At 37.9% G+C, this 16,675-nt stretch overlaps 1 protein-coding gene across 1 annotated transcript in view; it reads right to left on the reverse strand.

Moving 5' to 3' along the window:
• The window catches only part of ARHGAP19 (Rho GTPase activating protein 19), a 54,415-nt gene that overhangs the window by 15,324 nt on the left and 22,416 nt on the right, over positions 1-16,675 (reverse strand). Inside the window, exons 3-6 of the mRNA XM_082611114.1 lie at positions 16,228-16,308; positions 14,039-14,248; positions 11,603-11,829; positions 9,773-9,859 (exon numbers count right to left, since the gene is read on the reverse strand). Coding sequence (XP_082467240.1) covers positions 9,773-9,859; positions 11,603-11,829; positions 14,039-14,248; positions 16,228-16,308 — 605 coding nt within the window. The remainder of the gene's footprint in view (positions 1-9,772; positions 9,860-11,602; positions 11,830-14,038; positions 14,249-16,227; positions 16,309-16,675) is intronic.

Here is a 16,675-nt window from a genome sequence, read left to right on the forward strand (position 1 = left end):
AAAGAAAATACTAAGAGAATAAACCAGAAAACAATGAAAATGGTTAGGGAAAGGACTGAAATTTCTCTAAATATACCTTTTTGTGTAGTTTTGACTTTTTAACCATATAAATATACCAGAGGTTCAAAAAATAAAATTAAATCCAAAAGGAAAAGAGGCAAACACTAAACCTGTACAACAACACAAAAATCTATCTGTATATCAAATTGAAAAAAAAAGAAGGGACTTGAAAAAAAAAAAGGGACTTCCCTGGTGGTCCAGTGGCTAAGACGCCATGCTCCCAATGCAGGGGGCCAGGTTCAATCCCTGGTCAGCGAACTAGATCCCACATGCTGAAACTAAGAGTTCGCATGCCACAATTAAAGATCTCACATGCTGCAACTAAAGATCCCGTGTGCCGCAATGAAGTTCCCGCGCGTCATAACTAAGATCTGGCACAGCCAGATAAGTAAATAAATATGTTTTTTTAAATGATAACATAAGCACAGAGAAAGGAATTATTCCACCTAACTTTTGAAAACTGTATTCTGACTATACAACCTTAGTGAGATACATTCAAGGGAAAAGGAACTGTAAGGAAATCCTAAACTTCCATCAACAGATTTACAGAAGTTTATTGTTAGTAGTAATAGTTGTATTATTTTGAAATTAATTATTATATTGTAGGATAAAGCAACTAACATATATAAATGCTATTAAAATCTGGAATTTACAATGTAAAAATTTACATTTATACAAATATAAAGTAAAAGAAGTCAAGAAAAAGCTCTGTAGTGTTAAATCTGAATTGGAAATACTAATATGAACTAATGATTTCTTTTTAAAAAAATTTTAATTCTACTTCCTTGCCCTCAAAGAGCCTAGAAGCAATGACACCCAAGGAACAATCAGTACGTATACCCAGTGTCAGTGGAAGAAACTAGGGCTCCTTGAAGAAAATAATTGATTCCAGGCCCAGAGCAGAGCAAGTATAAAGTAAGCTGGGGACATTTATGCCAGGATGGAAACACTCAAAGACTAATGCAGTCCTATCAAAAAGACAGAGCAGGAAGCAGCTTACAAGGGCTATCACAGGCCAAATTTGGTACAATTTGAATATCAAAATTAACAACTGAAATTGACTAACACTTTGAATAACTAAAAATCCATGAATCTACAGAGACTCATAATAAAAGAGACTAAGAGAGAGAAGGAAAGCTCTTCTCCAAAGAAGAAAGTCAGCTAATAAAGATTAATAATATAATTAGAAAATCACTGTTTTGTGATACACAATATAGTTATACTGTCCAGCAGGATTATCAGTGGATGCTAAACCATTATATTAGGTAATTGCCCTGCAGGTTACTTACTACTTGCAAAGGGGAAAATGTACCTTTATAATTGAGCGATGTGGCAAGTAGCAAAATTAGCATTACTGAGAGTAAGACAATCTACATTCTGTGCCTCCTAATGTGATGCAATATGATGTATACAAACATCACCTATGAATCTTTGCCAAAAATGCTTAACCTGAATCTAATCAAGCCTCTAAACCTAACTTGTGGTTTATAGGAACTACATAGAAAGGGATAAAGGAACAAGTTAAATAACCTTGAAAAAACAGTAAGACAAATTTAAAATGTGGAATATTCTACAACACAATAGGCCTGAATGCTTTAACAAATCAATGACATGAAGACAAAGGGTAGTGATTATTCCAGATTAAAAGTGACATAATAATCAAAAGCAATACATAAGCCTTGATCAGTTTATGTTTTGTTTTTTTTTACATCTTTATTGGAGCATAATTGCTTTACAATGGTGTGTTAGTTTCTGCTGTACAACAAAGTAAATCAGCTATATGTATCCATATATCCCCATATCTCCTCCCTCTTGCATCTCCCTCCCACCCTCCCTATCCCACCCCTCTAGGTAGTCACAAGGCACCGAGCTGATCTCCCTGGGCTATGCGGCTGCTTCCCACTAGCTATCTATTTTACATTTGGTAGTGTATATATGTCAAGTTTATGTTTCTTATTTTTTTTTAATAAATTTATTTATTTATTTATTTTGGCTGTATTGGGTCTTTGTTGCTGTGCGCAGGCTTTCTCTAGTTGCGGCATGTGGGCCTTCTCTAGTTGCGGCGAGTGGCGGCTACTTTTTGTTGCAGTGCGTGGGCTTCTCAACGCTATGGCTTCTCTTGTTGTGGAGCACGGGCTCTAGGCGCGCGGGCTTCAGTAACTGTGGCACGCAGGCTCAGTAGTTATGGCTCGTAGGCTCTAGAGTGCAGGCTCAGTAGTTGTGGTGCACGGGCTTAGTTGCTCTGCAGCGTGTGGGATCTTACTGGACCAGGGCTCAAACCCGTGTCCCCTGCATTGGTGGGTGGATTCTTAACCACTGCGCCACCAGGGAAGTCCAAGTTTACGTTTTTTAAAAAAGCAGCTATGAAATACATTCTTAGGACAACTGGGGAATTTAAATATGAACTGAATATTAGCTGATGTGAAATTCTTTTAAATCTTCTTAGATGTGATAACAATACTGTGACTATTAGGAGAATATTCGTATTCTTAGGAGATGCATGCTTAAGTATTAAAGGACAAAATATCATGATGTCAGTGGTTCAGGCAAAAAAAAAAAAAAGAAAGCATGAATATATAGAGGACTTCCCTGGTGGTGCAGTGGTTAAGAATCCGCCTGCTGACACAGGGGCACGTGTTTGAGCCCTGGCCCGGGAGGATCCCACATGCCACGGAGCAACTAAGCCTGTGCGTCACAACTACTGAGCCTACACTCTAGAGCCCGTGAGCAGCAACTACTGAGCCTGCGTGCCTAGAGCCCATGTTCCGCCACAAGAGAAGCCACTGCAATGAGGAGCCCTCACACAGCAATGAAGAGCAGTCCCCGCTCGCCGCAGCTAGAGAAAGCCTGCACGTAGCAACGAAGACCCTATGCAGCCAAAAATCAATCAATCAATCAATTAATTAATTAATTAAAAAATATATATATAGAGAGAGAGAGATAAAGCAAATATGGCAAATGGTGACGTTTGTTGAATCTGAGAGTTATTTGTTTCACTCTTTCAACTTTTCTCTATATTTGAAAAACTTCACAATGAAGTTTTCAAAAAAGAGCCTCATGACAAGGACATTATGTTATCTATAGTTTAATTTTTACCTTGGTAAATTATAAAGCAGAGCCAAAGGAAATTTCCTCCAAACAAGAATATGACAGCCCACATCACCTATTCTATAACTTCATTTAAAAACAAAACAAAACAAAAAACCTCTGCCCCAAAAAGATACTATTAGCTGAAGGGATACTCAGAAAGGGAGCCAGAAGCAGACAGGTTTAAATGAAAATCTGAGTGTCCGAGGTATTTTACAGTTCATAGGACTTCCCAGATAAAATGGGAATTGGCCTCAACTATATATACATCATAATTCCCTAGGAAAAGATGTGGTGACTCCTATTGAAAAGAGAGAAAACCAGACTAGATCAGATGGACTGGTAATAGTAGAGGATAGAACTATAAATACTTAGGAATAATTTTAGAGAAAAAAAATTCAAAGAACACAGAATGAGGCAACATAGAATCTGAGGATTAGGAGGTAAACCGTCCACCCAAGGAAGCCTGAGAACAAGAAAAAGACAACAAAGGGACTTCCCTGGTGGTCCAGTGGGTAAGACTCCATGCTCCCAATGCAGGGGGCCCAGGTTTGATCCCTGGTCAGGGAACTAGATCCTGCATGCATGCCGCAACTAAGAGTCCACATGCCACAACTAAGAAGCCCACACACCGCAACTAAGAAGCCCACATGCTGCAACTAAAAGATCCCACACGCAGCAACAAAGATCCTGAGTGCTGCAACTAAGACCCGGCGCAGCCTAAATAAATAAATGAATAAATTTTTTTAAATTTATTAAAATAAAAAGGAAGACAACAAAGCACAAGAAGAACAAATCTGGGGTAAAGTAGGACCTCAGAATAAGTATAGAGCACACAGAACAATCAACCATTTTTCATCCAGGAACAGCTCAAGGAAGAACCTACTCAGCCAAAGTGGTGAAGCAGATGCGCACAAGGACAATGGTTCTGACTCAAATCCAAAGAGAAAAGTCCTGAGACTAAAATAAATCTCAAAAAAAAAAAAAAAAAAGACATTCTTTGTCTCCTTTAGAGATAAACAGAGGCTCAAAGAGTGCTCACACTAGCCTGGAAACAAAGGTAAATAGCAAATAAGAATCAAAACCCCAAGGATGAGGAGCTAAAAGAGGGATCTATGGAAGAGAAAGGAAGAGTAAAAATAGAGAATGTCTGAAACAATCTAATAATTAGAACTTGTACCAAGCCAAATTACATCTAGGAGACTGTACTCATGTTTTATCTCTAAGGTTTGTACAATCTGTATTCTCAAGATCCTCCACAGTGATATGTTATCTGACACAGTAAAAGGGACTTTGCTGGTGTGATTAAGTTAAAGACCTTGCAATGGGGAGAGTATCCTAGGCTATCCAGGCAGGTCCACTATAATCACATGGGTCCTTAGAAGCAGAGAACCTTTCCCAGCTGTGGTTAGAAGGAAACATTACTATGGAAGAAGGATCAGAAAGATACAACATTGCTATCCTTGAAGATGGAGGTAGGGGACTATGAACCAAGGAATGTGGGCAACCTCTAGAAGTTGGAAAAGGCAAGTAAACAGATTTTCCCCTAGAACATCCAGAAAGGATTGCATCCCTGCCAACACCTTAATTTTAGCCCAGTGAGACTCATGTCAGACTTCTGACCTACAGAACTGTAAGATAACAAATCTGTGTTGTTTTAAGTCACTTTAAAAAGATCCTTCACAGTGAAGTACAACTTCATTGCATATTTGAATTGTACTGGACAATAGGCAAGAGAGAATGGGCTCTACAGGTAAACAGATCAGAAGGTGGAAAAGCTAGAAACCATGAGATTCAATGAGATCTGTGAGAACCCATCTCTCTTTCAACTTGTGAGTGGTGGGCTATGAAAAGTTAATCTCATATCAGTGGTAACAAGAGAACTCAACAAAAGGAGAGTTCTATTAGGAACTGCACCTAGAAATTCCCCATCTTGATTCACAACTACTGTCAGTTAATTGCACTCTCCATACACACAACTCCTCTCAACTTATTCCTATAAATCCATGCTTTGGAACTAGCTCTTCCCCTAAATGAGAAGTATATAAAGAACTGGTTTGAAAGATCTTTGTTCATCATTAAAAACCATTCTTTTTCCTGTTGTCCTATGTCTACTGCTCTAATTCACTTACCTAGATCTTGACTTCTAATTGACCATAATCTTTGACTTCGGCACCTAAGCCCCAGATACAGCCCTGACCCTTTGTTTTACAGCCTACTAAATCAAAGATTCTGATCTGTCATTTCTAAACTCTGGACTTTGGATCACTTGCCATTCTGTAGTGGGTAAATCCCAGGGTGGCCTCCATGTTCACATTCTGCATAATTCCCTCTTCCTGAGTGTGAATGGACTTGTGACTTGTTTCTAACCAATAGGATCTTGGTGACTGAATGTTGCTCCTGTGATGATCAGGTTATATAATATGGCTAAAGTGATGGGATGGCACAACTGTGATTAAATTATGATATATACATTTATAATACATTCTGTATATAAAATATGTATTATATATAAGATATATATAAAATATATCTTCATCTGAATCTTGTTAGCACATACTAGAGAGACTCTCCTGTTGCCCTTGCAGAATCAAGCTACTATAAAGTAAGAAGAGAGATAAATTGAAGGGAAAACTATGTTAAACAAAAAGGAACCAGGGGCTTCCCTGGTGGCGCAGTGGTTGAGAGTCTGCCTGCCGATGCAGGGGACACGGGTTCGTGCCCCGGTCTGGGAAGATCCCACATGCCACGGAGCAACTGGGCCCGTGAGCCAAAATTACTGAGCCTGCGCGTCTGTAACCTGTGCTCCGCAACAAGAGAGGCCGCGATAGTGAGAGGCCCGCGCACCGCGATGAAGAGTGGCCCCCGCTCTCCACAACTAGAGAAAGCCCTCGCACAGAAACGAAGACCCAACACAGCCAAAAATAAATAAATAAATAAAGCAAACTGTCAACAAGTAAAAATAAACACTATTAAAAAAAAAAAAAAAAAAAAAAAAGGAACCAAAACTAGCCAGAGCAACTAGGCAAGAAAAAGAAATAAAAGACAGCCAAATTGGAAAGGAGTAACATTAACTCTGTTCAGAGATGATATGATCTTATATGTAGAAAACTCTAAAGATTTCAAAGAAAAATTGTTAGAACTGATAAACAAATTCAGAAAAGTAGCAGGATACAAAGTCAACACACAAAAATCAGTTGTATTTCTAAACACTAATAATGAACAATCCAAAAAGGAAATTAAGAAAACAATTACATTTACAATAGCATCAAAAAGAATAAAATACTTAGGAATTAACCAAGGAGATGAAAGATTTGTACAATGAAAACTACAAAACATTGCCGAAAAAAATTAAAGTCAACATAAATAAATGGAAAGACATCCCCTGTTCATGGATTGGAAGACTTAATAATGTTAAAATGTCAATACTACCCAAAATAATCTACTGCAATCCCTATCAAAATCCCAATGACAGTTTTTGTAGAAATAGAAAAATCAGGACTTCCCTGGTGGCGTAGTAGTTAAGAATCCACCTGCCAATGCAGGGGACATGGGTTCGAGCCCTGGTCCCAGAAGATCCCACATGCCGCGGAGCAACTAAGCCCATGCACCAAAACTACTGAGCCTGTGCTCTAGAGCCCGCAAGCCACAACTATGGAGCCCACATGTCACAACTACTGAAGCCAGAGCACCTAGAGCCTGTGCTCTGCAACAAGAGAAGCCACCGCAATAAGAAGCCCATGCACCGCAACGAAGAGTAGCCCCCGCTTGCCACAACTAGAGAAAGCCCACGCACAGCAACAAAGACCCAACGCAGCCAAAAATAAATAAATATATAAATAAATTTATATATTAAGAAAAGGAAATAGAAAAATCCATCCTAAAATTCATATGGAATCTCAAGGGACCCCAAATAGCTAAAACAATCTTGAAAAAGAACAATGTTAGAGGACTCACATTTCCTTATTTCAAAACTTACTACAAAGCCACAGTAATCAAAAGAGTATAGTGCTGGCATAAAGACAAACATATAGACCAACTGAATAGAATAGAGTCCAGAGATAAACCCTCAAATATACGGATTTTCAACAAGAGTGGCAAGACTATTCAATGGGGAAAGGACAGTTTTTTCAACAAATGATGTTGGGAAAACTGGATATCCACATGTGAAAGGATGAAGTTGGACCACTACCTAATACCATATACAAAAATTACCCAGAATAGATAAATGTAAGATGTAAAACAATAAAACTCTTAAAAGAAAGTAAAGGGCACAGCCTTCACAGCATTGGATTTGGCAATGATTTCTTGCATATGACACCAAAGGCACAGGCAACAAAAGAAAAAAATAGACAAATGGGACTTCTTAAAAATTTTTAAATTTTGTGCAGCAAGACACTATCAACAGAGTAAAAGGCAATCCACAGAATGGGAGGAAATATTTGCACATCATAAATCTGATAAGGGATTAATATCTAGAATATACAAAGAACACCTGCAAGTCAATAACAAAAAAGCAAACAACCCAATTCAAACATGGGCGGGAATTCCTTGCCGGTCCAGTGGTTAGGACTTGGTACTTTCACTGCTGTGGCCTGGGTCCAATCCCTGGTCAGGGAACTGAGATCCCACAAGCCGCATGGTGCAGCCAAAAAAAAAAAAAAAAAAAAACGGGCCAAGGACTTGAATAGACATTTCTCCAAAGAAGATATGCAAATAAGCAACAAGCACATGAAAAGATGTTCAACATCACATCACTAATCATTAGGAAAATGCAGATTGAAACTACAATGAGTTTACCACGTCACAACCATTAACACAGCTATAATCAAAAAAATCCCCAAAACAAAATAACAAGTGTTGGTGAGGATGCAAAGTAATGGGAACCCTTGTGCCTTGTTGGTGAGAAGGTAAAATGGTGCAGCAACTATGGAAAACAGTATGGCAGTTCTGTTAGAATTACCATATGATCCAGCAATTCCACTTCTGGGTATAGAGTCATACCTCAGGATCCAAGGTTACTGGTTCCAGGATTTCCCCATGGATACCAAAATCCACAGATACTCAAGTCCCTTATATAAAATGGCACAGTATTTGCATATAACCTATACACATCTTCCTGTATACTTTAAATCATCTGTAGATTACTTATAATACCTAATACAATGTAAATGCTATGTAAATAGTTGTAAATACAATGTAAGTGATATATAAATAGTTGCTGGTGTGCAGCAAATTCAAATTTTGCCTTTTGGAACTTTTTAGAATTTTTTTTTCCAAATATTTTTTATCTGCCATTGAATCTGGTTGAATCTGTGGATGGGGAACCCACAGATACAGAGAGCCAACTATATACACAAAAGAATTAAAAACAGAGTCTAGAAGACATATTGTACATCCATGTTCAGAGAAGCATTATTCACAAAAATTAAACGTGGAGGCAACCCAAGTGTCCTCAACAGATGAATGGATAAGCAAAATGTGGTATGTACAGTGAATGAAATGTCAGCCTTAAAAAGGAAGGAAATTCTGACAAATGCTACAACACAGATGAACCTTGAAGACATTATGCTAAAGGAAATAAGCCAATCACTAAAACTGATTGATTCCACTTTTATGACATACTTAAAGTGGTCAAAATCATATAGACAGAAAGTAGAATGGTGGTTGCCAGGGCCAAGGGGGAGGGATGAATGGGGAGTTATGTTTAATGGGTATAGTGTTTCAGTTTTGCAAGATGAAAAGAGTTCTGGCGATGGATGATGGTGATGGATTACATAATAATATGAATGTAATTAATGCCACTGGCCTGTACATATATAGTAAATGTTGTCATATGTATTTTACCACAATTTTTTTTTAATTGAAGAAAGACAAAAAAAGGAACCAGAACTGAGTGGTCTTAAAAATTCTCAGCCTTTCCAGATGGCAAAAGATGCTAAAATTAAGAAATTCACCATCAGGAAAGTATACTCTAAAGAAAAGGCCAAGGATGTAACTATGCAACTTTTTGCTAAAAATCTTAGAAACATCGAAAGGTCAGAATATTCAGTTACACAAAGGGCCCTTTCAAAGAGTAAAAGGTATGCCTACCAGATCCTCTCAATCCAACCAGAGGGCCTCTAGGAAGCTTAAAGTTTTGTCCCTCAGCCTTCTCAGCAAGAGTCCAAGAAAGAGATGGGTTTATCTTTAAATTTATCTTCTGAGTGAATCCCACTAAAATCCAGAGACCCACTAAGTTATTGAGAAAATCATGTTGACAGACACACTGCTAGTTTGTACTAAAAAGGACAATAAGTACAAGATGAAAGGAGGCTGTCAAAATTCTACTGGCAGGAAGCCGACAGGATAAAAGTACTCTGCTTCCAACATCTGCTGTCTTTCAAGAAAAAGGATGACTCGGGCATGGAGCCAACTGCCCAGGGGGTGGAGCCCTACTCAGCTTCTAGGTACCTCCATATTCTTCCCCACCTTAGTTGTTCCCTCTGAGTTTTACCACTGTCCCATCTGGTTTCCAGTTCCAGTCAGGGCCTTTCTTATCTAGTCATCTTTATAGCCCTCTCAGGATCCCACCGTGTTCCATCCTCCTTGTCCTGTCACCACCCAAATCCCATTCGTTACCTACCTTAAAAAGTTTCTGAGAGTGTTTAATCATAAAAGTCATCCCATTGTTTAACTTTGTGATATTCTCTTGAAGGTCATTTGCAGTGACCTATTCAGAGCAAAAGAAACCAAAAAAGGGAGATGAAAAGCTGGGAGGTAGAAGGCAGATACTCCCATTTACTTATCCGTAAGCTAATTCTTTCAAACATATGATAGTTTCTATCCCCAAGAAAGCTGACTCTAATACAACATTTAATTCTGGAAAGTTTTTTTGGTTCAGCAGGTTTCCACTGGAGATGATATAATCTAGGAAGAACCCTGTGTCCCTGAAGTGACCAGGAAATCCTTGAGAACCAATCTTCATTTCCTAATTCTGCCTGAGAATCAGACATACATGCAGAATTACTAAAGAAGATCTACCCTGGGAAAAGGGGAAAGAAGAATAGAATCTGTACCAATCACTAAGGACATTGCTCTCTAGAGAAACTACAGTTTCTCCAAAGACGAAAGAGAACTGTCGCTACTAATTGATACCAGAGGTGACATCTGTTTCTTAAAAACACAGTCAGATGGTCACTGATTACCTTCTCTTGTTTCCCCTGCCTTTTTTTTAGGCACTTCAGCATATCTACTATCCCAAAGCCCGCATCCTCAACATGTATCTTTGTTACTTAACGTTTACTTATACTAAGACCTCTCTCACAGGCTTCTCTTTACAGTCAATGCTTCTCTTTACAGTCATAGATCACTCACTCCTTTTCAGTCTCAGTGAGCTGGTTCTAAAATTCTTTCACTATGAGGCTTTATCTCCTTAACATAGACAAATGTCGGTGTGTCTTTTTCTTCTCACACACCTCCCCCTCATCAACCTTTCTCTGGGCAGAAGCTCTTCCTGGCCCAGAGCTTTATATTATTTTTTCACTAGTTGCTTTATATTATTTTTTCACTAGTTGCTTGTTAGGCAAAACACAGAGAGGTCTTACACAACCTCTCTCCTTTATCTTCCTTTTCTCATTTCCTATAATCCCCAAAATCTTTTATAAGTCACTATATCCTATCTATTTCTATTATCTTCCCAACAACCCTGTCAGGTAAGTGGAAAAGGTGCTATTATGCCCAGCTTACAGAGGAGGAGCCTACGCATAGAAAGAGGAAAGGACAAAGTTGACAGCGGGTTTGCAGCTTCCAACCCAGTTATCCTGACTCTAATTCCATCACACAGTAAAACCTATTTTATGAATGGACAGGAATATGAAGCTACGTGCTTCCAGGCCAAGAATTAGTTCAAAAGCCTTTAGATAATGTACTTCTCGTGTAAGTCACTAAGAAGGCCATGGTCTCAGTAATAAGAAGCATATTCAGCTTTATTTAAGGAGAGTATATCTATAGGATATAGAAAAGTTACAACAAGGCAGGATTGCTCTCTGTGTCATCTTATCTAAAAGCTCAGTGACACTATCCTGTAAGATCATACAGCTCTATTCTAAATTTATACCATTCAGTCTTCAGAAATCAATTTGATGTCCCAAGAAGGCTTTCATGTTAAGAAGGAATTTACATTGACCAGCCAAAATCAGTATTCTAGTTTATTTAGTAGCTATATTTTCCACTAAGAATTTCCACTAATAAATTGCTAATCAGGTTTGTCAAGAGATTGACTTATAAGCAAGATTAACAGGAATTGGCCCCCTCAGGTTTAATAACTCTTAAATGAACTAATAAAGGAAGTTCCTAGCCTTGTAAAGCTGAAGACTAGACCTTGGGCCCTTGATAACCTCACCAAGGTACAGCCATAGGATGAGGGCCAGCCCAAGAAAACCAAGCAGTCTTTCCTTTTTCCCTCAACACTTACATTTTTTGGCCACAAGACATGGGGCGCAAACATAAGGGCAAGGTTATAGGCAGACATCTTATTCTTGTCTTGTTTCTTTGCTGTCTGGTACAGGAGATCAAGCAATAACTTCAGCAAGTTACGATTGGGTGGAGGGAGAATGAGGAAGAGCAACTGAAGAGCCTCAATTTGCCGCTCTTTATCTGGTACATTGGTCTTGTTTCCTTTATCATCAAACTGCATCAAATCTTGAGGACAAAAGAGATGATTGCAAAGGAGGGAGAAAATACAAGCAAGAAAAAAAATCAATGCTCCTACTATTTATTATAATCAAAGAAAGAAAAAAAAGAATCAAGCATAAATCAAGATTATAGCAAAATATAATAACAAAATAATGTCAATACAACTCAATAATAAAAAGACAAAAACCCAATCAAAAATGGGCAAAAGACTTAAATAAACATTCCTCCAAAGAAGATATACAAGTGGCCAGTAAACATTTGTATACTCAGTATCATTAGCTATCAGAGAAATGTAAATCAAAACCAAAATGAGATACTACTTCATAACCGGAGGTGTGGCTATAGTCAAAAAGACTGACAATAACAAGTGTTGCCAAGAATGCTGAGAAAATTAAACTCTCCTACACTGCTGGTGGGAATGTTAAATGGTGTGACCACTTTGGAAAACTGTTTGGCAGTTCCTCAAAAAGTTAAACATGGAGTTACCATATGACTTAGCAATCCCATTCCTAGGTATATACTCAAGAGAAATGAAAACATGTCCACACATATCTTTAATAATGCCACCCCCTTCACATTTCCTCACCAAGATATTTTACTGCTAAAAAAATATGAGAGTGAATTATGCCCTGATAACAGGATGATCCAGGCAGCTCCTTATGGAGTCAGAATCATTGTTTCTCCCCTAACAAGCTACACAGGTTATCAATAAAAACAGTCCCCTAGATAATCAGAATTTCAAAAGACACTGAAAACCATTTGGGTATAATTCATATAGACCTGAAAATGATAACAACATGTTGTTGAAACTGTTTAACTTCAAAATTAATTCCAGGTTTAGGAAAGGCAGATAATATTTCTAGAAACTGTTCCCTGTTAATATGAAATTGAAAACAAAAATCCCTCCCAGTTATCAGCAAGGGGTACCAAATGATACACCTGTGCCACACCTCAGTATGATATCAAAGAACAGTGAATCATGGGGTGGTGGAGGGGCGGTTTCAGATACTGCACTAAATAAACTCAACAGGAAAGCAAACAGAACAAGCATTCTTCATGTTAACCCTTATAAAAAGAACCTATCAATATTTCCCATATCTTTTTCAAATATCCAACAACTTTATTTCTCCCCAAAAATAACTGTAAAGTTATGTAACACTCTAGTAATATTTTGTCATTTGTATCATCTAAACTGTTCCTGAAAGTGATTTTAAAAAATCTAATCTTATTAGATTTTAGAAATTCAAAACTCGGTTATTTTAAGTAGTAAAAATTATTCAAAAGAAAAAAATCTTCTATTTATTTTCCTTAAAATTAGAAGCAAGAGTAAAAGACTCAAGGGTAGAAAACTGAGTAAATATAGTATGGATGTTGATGCTGTGTGCACTTAGAGCCTATCACAGCATAACAGCTGTGCAATTTAAGAATGAATAACACAAGCATAAAGGAGAAAGAGGAAACTATTTATGAGCTGAAAATGGAACATTCTCCAAAACACAGTAAATGAAAAAAGCAAACCACAGAACCATGTGTATAACACCCTACCATTACATAAAAAGAGAGAAAAAGAATATATGTAGGTGTTTGTAAGTGTCTAAAATATCTCTGTAAGGATACATTAGAAATCAATAGCATTGGTTCCCTCTGGGAAGAAAAACTGACTGCTGGGAACAGGGGTGGGAAAGAAGCTTTTCACTGTATACTCTTTGAGCCTTTTGAAATTTAATTCATGTGAATGTATTGCCTGTTTAGAAAACAAGTAAAATTATTTCTAAGAAGCAAATTTCCAAGAGTAGAGATGATCTCAACTGAGGCATATTAATACTTAGCAAAAGCCTCAAACTAAGGCAAATATACAAAACTGTGACTACTGATTTGGGTAATTGATTTGGGTGTGTCAATCAATCCAGTGAAAAGCATACATTAACTAAGCAACTAAAATGTTCACAGCACAATGCTAGGATCCATCAGGAATACAAAAATAGGTAAAACCCAGACTTTATCTTCAAAGAAGTTTATTCAACAAAAAAAAATTTTGACCAAATCAACCATAACTAGCCAATGCTTATGAGTATTCAGAGAGCCCAGAAATATCATGAAGTCTTAAACAATATTAACAGAAGCATTGCTGTGGGTTACAAACAACAGAATATTCCAGAAGACTACTAAATTGAAAGAAATGTATTCACATCTCTTTCTCACCTCCTATACTCACCAGCAATTTTGAGGTGTGCATGGAAATGTTTATGTGTCAGCAGGGGCTCAGGTAACTCTCCTAGAAACATCTTCAGCAAGGTAGCAACATCATTTGAGTGAAACTCCCCTGATTCCAAGTCGATATCAGTTCCAGTATTGAGAGCATCCCTTAAAATCTGCTGTCGGACACTATTCCCTGGTACTCTAAACAAACCCTCTACTCTCAAGTCTGTTCAGCATGGAAGAGAAACAGAGGACATGAAAAAGGAAATAAAAAGAGGAATTATGATTAAAATAAGTCATCTAAAAGACTACTTTATACTTGAAAGGAGGTTTTTGTCTTTCTTCCCAGATTAGTTTAGAACCTACTGGCCCCTGAGGAAACATATCTGAACATCCCTGGGCACCCAGAGATCTCCCAGACTGAGAGGTGGTCCACCCAGGAGTCACTGAACCTCCTGAGGCACACCTGGAAACTGAATTTATCCTTTTTTTTTTTTTAATTTTCTGTTGAAATATAGTTGATTTACAGTGTTGTGTTAGTTCTAGGTGTACAGCAAAGTAATATATATATATATATTCTTTTTTAGATTCTTTCCATTATAGGTTATTACAAGATATTGAGTATAGTTCCCTGTGCTATACAGTAGGTCCTTGTTGGTTATCTATTTTATATATAGTAGTGTGTATATTGTTAATCCCAAACTCCTAATTTATCCCTCCCCACTCCCTGAATTTAACCTTAATAGTCAGAATGGGCTTGAAAAATAAGTTGGAAGAAAGCCAAATCTCCCCGAAGGCCCCTTCCCGTGGGTCATCTCAGACTTTGTTGGAGGGGCCAAGTTCATCTGTGGGGGTTCATTGCTCCTGTAAAACAGTTTCCCAGCCTAAAATGAATCTAGAGTCTGCGCTGCCCCAGGAATTAAAACTCTAACCTATCAGACCACCTTTCAGTCTAAGAGATTCCTAGAAGCTCAGGGTCATCCCAACTAAACGATTCTTCCCTCCCACCTATATTCTAAACTAATCTAAGGGGATAAAAAAGATGAGACATACTGTTTTGGTTTGACCTGGAAGAAGCATGAGAGTTCATGTTTTCAACTTAGGTCCATATTTCTTTGTATAACCCCCTAATTCAGGGGTCCAAGTTCAAATGCCTACAAGGCCAGGCTGGTAACAGTAAATGAACGAACAGGAACCCTAACAAACTGAGGAGCACCTACCTGTGCTCCAGCTGACTGTGTCCAAGTGGCAACAGGGCCCAAGGATGCTAGATCTTCCTATTTTTTCCTATTATCCAAAGAAGTTGAAAACCTGGACTGTTTCCATTTTAAAAGACTGACAACTAATTTTATTTATTTATTTATTTTTGCAGTACGCGGGCCTCTCACCGTTGTGGCCTCTCCCATTGTGGAGCACAGGCTCCGGACGCGCAGGCTCAGCAGCCATGGCTCACGGGCCCAGCCGCTCCGCGGCATGTGGGATCCTCCCGGACCGGGGCACGAACCCGTGTCCCCTGCATCGGCAGGCGGACTCTCAACCACTGCGCCACCAGGGAAGCTCAGTAATTTTATTTTTAATTAATCCTTTGCCAAACAAACAAAATATGAATATAGATGACTTAAACTCTTAGGCTGTCCTGTCAGTTTGCAACCTCTGCTCTAGCTCCTAGCACAATGTCCCATATAGAATAAGACATAAATAAGTGTTAGTGTCAAATTTATCAAGACATCACATAAAGCCACACATTTCATATACACTCAGCTCTGCCAAACACTTAGAGCAATGTCATAACCAGTGTGACTACTAAAAAAGTGAAAAAGGAATTAAGTGAAGAGTGTATTTTAATCAGAGAATTCTAGAGGTGAAAAGTATCTTTGGCGATAAATTATGCTCCCTGAAGTAAATGTTATAAAGCAGCAACGTATTTTTACAGAAGAAATGTCTCTCTCAGTCAAGGGGAAATTGTGATTTCACAGACACTATCTAATGTATATATATCTTTGAGAGTATAAAACAAATCAATACATGAGATGAAATTTAAAAAGAAATATATTTAGAAACATACCACCTGAAATTATCATTGATTAGTGTCTTTGTTGATGGTTAATTGTCACCTACCAATTGCTAACTCAAGGATTTTAGTTCCCAGTAGAAAACTGACAATTCTTCATTAATAAAGAATGATAAAATTTCAAGTAGTCTTACTTTTGTGTAGATATTCAATCAGTTGGTATATATGGGCAATGCCTTCCTCTGTCAGTGGGGATCCAAATATTACTCCTTTTTCTGAAAAAAAACATACAATAGAACAAGGCTATATTTTCCACAAATAGTACAAAATCAGTATACTTAAAATCAGCATACCCCTCAAGTATGTTATGTTACAGTTTAGCAAGTATTTTCACAGGGTCAGTAAACAAAAACCTTAAAGGTGGAAGTGTACCAGAAAATGTAATCAGAAAACTCTCAATCAACTCTCTTCGAGTTTAATCTTAGATGGTAGGTTCCTTGAAGGCAAAGACCATCTTCTTATTTAAGTAACAATACCTAGAATATTGATATGTAATTTAAAAACAAACAAAAAATAGAACTTAGACCCATGATTGTCAGAGCATGACAGATTATCCACTAGAGTTGGTATAGGGTCTGATCT

This window comes from Mesoplodon mirus (genome assembly GCF_964341445.2).
Source record: "Mesoplodon mirus genome assembly, chromosome: 2".
Classification (NCBI taxonomy): domain Eukaryota; kingdom Metazoa; phylum Chordata; class Mammalia; order Artiodactyla; family Ziphiidae; genus Mesoplodon; species Mesoplodon mirus.